Here is a 4,737-nt window from a genome sequence, read left to right as displayed (position 1 = left end):
AAAAAAAATATATATATATATATATATTTAATATTATAATTCATTGTGTTTTTTATATATTTTTATTATTTTATATAGAACCTACCCGAAATAGGAACAAATGGATATTTCTTAAATAAAAAATTAATTAACACTGTTGATAAGAATATTAATGCAAATAATAATAATAATGAGGAAAATAATTTCAACGAGAAAGTAGCTCAGATTTCCTATAGTATGCCTAAAACCCCACCAGAAATGAAAAAAGAAAAAAGTAATAATGAATATAATGAAAATGAATATATACAAAATCTTTTAGATACTGAAAAAGGTGAATCACAAAATATTATATTAAATGAACAAATTAAAAATAATAATATATTTCAAACTATATCACAAAATCAACAAGATAATAATTATCAATTCCAAACAATTAATCAATCAATAAATCAAACAAATAATATTTTTAACAATAATGAAAATGAAAATGAAAACAAAAATACAAATGATAATAATAATAATAATAATAATAATAATAATAATAATTGTTTTCAATTAATTATGAATCCTGATAAATTAAATCAAGATATACAATGATTTTAAATTAAAATTATTCATATATATAATATACTAAAATTTTTTGAGAACTTTTATAAAAATAAATTAAAAAAATGATATCGTGTTTGTAATATTTAAACACATATTTTATTCGTATATAATAAACATATATATATATAATGTATTTATTATATATATATATATTTTTTTTTTTTTATTAATTTTTAACACATAATTTTTGTATTATACTTATATATATATATATATTAAATATATATATGTTTATATATATATATATATAATTTTTTTTTTTTTTTTTTCCTAATGTATTTATTTTAATTTTTTTTTAATAAACTCATATTTTTAACTATACCAATAATTTAATATTAATGTTAGCTTTAAGCCATTACTATATATAATATATAGATTATTATATATATTATATATTTGAGAAATACACAACCCATTTAAACAGACTTATATTTAATATTTTTAAACATTCACATATATTAAATATATATGTATTTATTTTTTAAAGTCCCTAAAATTTTTATTCCTTATATATTAAAGACCCGAAAAAATAAACAAATTATTTTTTAATTTTGTTCTTCACAGTTTTTTAAATATTATCCAATAAATAAGAAAAAAAACAATGTGTTTTTTTTTTTTTTTTCTTATAGGTTATGAAAATTTTTGTAATATAGAAAATATTTGCATACATTTTATATATGTAGTCAAATAGAAATGTTAATTTTTTTTTTTTTTTTTTTCAATGTTATTAATTTTATATAAGCATTGATAAAATAGATACTACATATAAATATAAATAAATAAATAAATATATATATATATGAGCACTTATGGATAATTAATTTTTTTTTTTATTTATTTTTTAATTTTTTTTTATTTATTTTTTTATTTTTTTTTAATTTTATTTTATTTTTTTAAAAAAAAACATTATGAGCACTTATGGCACTTTATTAAAAGTAACGTCATATGGTGAGAGTCACGGTAAAGCTATCGGATGTGTGATAGATGGATTTCTTCCAAATATTGAAATAAATTTTGATTTAATACAAAAACAGCTAGATAGACGAAGACCAAATCAATCAAAACTAACTACTAATAGAAATGAGAAAGATAAACTTGTTATACTTTCTGGATTCGATGAAAATAAAACATTAGGTACGCCTATTACATTTTTAATATACAATGAAGATATTAAAAAAGAACATTATAATTCTTTTATAAATATTCCTAGACCAGGTCATGGAGATTATACTTATTTTATGAAATATCATGTGAAAAATAAAAGTGGAAGTAGTAGATTTTCTGGAAGAGAAACAGCCACAAGAGTTGCTGCTGGCGCTTGTATAGAACAATGGCTTTATAAATTTTATAATTGTTCTATTGTTAGTTATGTACATTCTGTTGGGAATATAAAAATACCTGAACAAGTCAGCAAGGAATTGGAAAATGAAAATCCTCCCTCAAGAGATATGGTAGATTATTATGGAACTGTTAGATATAATGAAAAGGAAAAAATATTTATGGATTGTTTTAATAGATTATATGATATTGATGGTTCTATAATAGAAACGGATGAATATAAGAAAAATATATTAACTATTCCTTCAATGGATAACACGTATATAAATGTAAGTCTTAATAAATGTAATATAAAACAAGTTGATAATAATAATAATATTAATGATAATGATAAAGAATATATTAATTCTGAAAAAAATGATGAATGGATTTATCTACAAACAAGATGTCCACATCCATATACGGCTATACAAATGTGTTCTTATATTTTAAAACTAAAAAATAAAGGAGATAGCGTTGGAGGTATTGCTACATGCATTATACAAAATCCTCCCATAGGTATTGGAGAACCAATTTTTGATAAAATGGAAGCCGAGCTAGCCAAAATGATTTTATCTATTCCAGCAGTGAAAGGAATAGAATTCGGAAGTGGATTTAATGGAACATATATGTTTGGATCAGATCATAATGATATATTCTTACCTGTAGACAAAATGTCTACAAAAAAAGAAAGTCATGAAGATGAAAATCAAAATATGTCTTATTATCCACCAAATAAAAATAAGCATGATCAAATATTAAATTCAACGAAAGAATATATGTGTACTAAAAATAATAAGAATTTTAATAATATTCATAACAATATCACTTCTAATAATAATGAAGAAAAATTATTAGTTACAAAAACAAATAATTGTGGAGGTGTTTTAGCTGGAATTACAACAGGAAATAATATTGTCTTTAGATCAGCAATAAAACCTGTATCATCAATACAAATAGAAAAAGAAACAAGTGATTTTTATGGAAACATATGTAGTTTAAAAGTTCAAGGTAGACATGATTGTTGTATCTTACCAAGATTACCAGCTGTTATTGAAGCATCCTCTTCTATAGTTATAGGAGATTTAATATTAAGACAAATAGCAAAGTATGGAGATAAAAATTTGCCATCATTAGCTAGGAATATGTAACATTATATTGTATATTCCTTAAAAAAAAAAAAATAAATTTTAATATATATATATATATATATATATATATATATATATATATATATATTTATATATTTACATATGTAAAATATTTGTCAAGTTCCTAATTTTTTAAGGTTAATAATATAAAATGTTTTGATAAAATATCCATAAGATTTTATATATGAATAGGATTCATATAACCCTTTATAATTATTTAAACATCCTAATTATAAAATGTTATCGTAATGACTCATAATATAAATATTTTTGTTATTTATATAAAATTATTATTCTGTCTTTATTATTTTATTCATTCACACTAATAAATAAACAATAAAAATAAAAGAATTTTATATAACATATGATTATAAAAAAAAAAAATAAATAAAATAATAAAAATGACCTGAACAAGTCATAATTTATTTATTTTATTTTATTTTTAATTTTTAATTTTTCATTTTTTTTTTTTTTTTTATTATTATTCCAACAGTGTGCATGATTAAAAAAAACTTCAATTTGAAAAAAGAAAAAAAAAAAAAAAATTAAATAAAAAAAAAAAATCACATTTAATATAAGATATGAAATACTGGATTAAGAAATAAAAAAAAAAAAAAGTGGAAATTAGCAAGCCTTTCCTTTATCATATAACTTCATTAACGTATAAAAAAATTAACATAAGACAGAAAAAAATTACCGTAAATAATATATATGTAAATCATTATAAGGATTAGGCTTATTTAGCATGTAATACTATATGTTTATAAGTATGGCATATGTATATTAATTTGTATAAATCTTTATTCAACATATATATATTTATTTATTTCCCTATAATTTTTTTTTTTTTTTTCTTGATATATTTAATATAATAGCTCTAAATATTATATATATATATATATATATATAATGTAAATACTGGCTATATTAAATTTCTTTATATAAAATAATTGATAAAACCATTCAAAAAAAAAACAATAATTGTTTCTTCTTAGACTTATATATTATTTTAGTGTGTGTCATTTTAAAATTATAAACTATATCTTAAAAAACAAATGTAATTCTCCCTGAATATTTTTTTTTCCTTTTATCTTGTCTTTTAATTTTGCATGTAATAAATTAATAGCTATAAAATATAAATATATTGTTATTCTATATAATATACGTATATGTAAGATTAAAAATATGAAATAAAAAAAAAAAAAGAAAGTGATAAGCTAATTAAATAGTCAACTTTTACAATATAGATAGAATTCTTTGTGTATATAACAGTGCAATATTATAAGTATATAAATATAAATAAATATATATATATATATATATATATATATTATAAGTGGGTAATATTTATGAATGATATATTTAATATACTTTTTTAATTATTTTATTTTATTTTTTTTTTATAATCCCATTTGCACGTCTTGATATAATATTATTATTTTTGTAGAATGATGTTTTCTTCTTTTTCTTCTTTTTTTTTTTTTTTTTTTTTTTTTTTTTTTTTTAAATCAACAATTTGTTACTATAAGGTTTTTTTGTCTTTTCACGATATCATTTTATTTTAAAAAACATATGTGCATAAGAAATTAATTTGTTATAAATAAATAAATATATATATATATATTTATATATATATATATTTAAATATTTATGTGTTGTTATTTTTATTTATTTATTTTTT

At 18.2% G+C, this 4,737-nt stretch overlaps 2 protein-coding genes across 2 annotated transcripts in view; both read left to right on the top strand.

Annotated features, from left to right (window-relative positions):
- The window catches only part of PGSY75_0623100 (putative coronin binding protein), a gene marked incomplete at both ends in the record, with an annotated part of 4,025 nt that extends 3,449 nt beyond the window's left edge, over positions 1 to 576 (top strand). The window contains one exon of the mRNA XM_018784809.1: positions 79 to 576. Within this exon, the coding sequence (XP_018642862.1) occupies positions 79 to 576 (498 nt within the window).
- A 920-nt stretch (positions 577 to 1,496) lies between these two features.
- Positions 1,497 to 3,056, top strand: PGSY75_0623000 (chorismate synthase; the record flags this gene model as incomplete). Its single annotated transcript, XM_018784807.1, has 1 exon — positions 1,497 to 3,056. The coding sequence occupies one exon, from the start codon at positions 1,497 to 1,499 to the stop codon at positions 3,054 to 3,056; it is 1,560 nt and encodes a 519-aa protein (XP_018642861.1).
- Between the last annotated feature and the right edge of the window lie 1,681 nt (positions 3,057 to 4,737).

This window comes from Plasmodium gaboni, chromosome 6, assembly GCF_001602025.1.
Source record: "Plasmodium gaboni strain SY75 chromosome 6, whole genome shotgun sequence".
Lineage (NCBI taxonomy): Eukaryota > Apicomplexa > Aconoidasida > Haemosporida > Plasmodiidae > Plasmodium > Plasmodium gaboni.
Note: the sequence above shows the minus strand (reverse complement) of the source record. Positions and strands in the feature narration are given on the sequence as shown.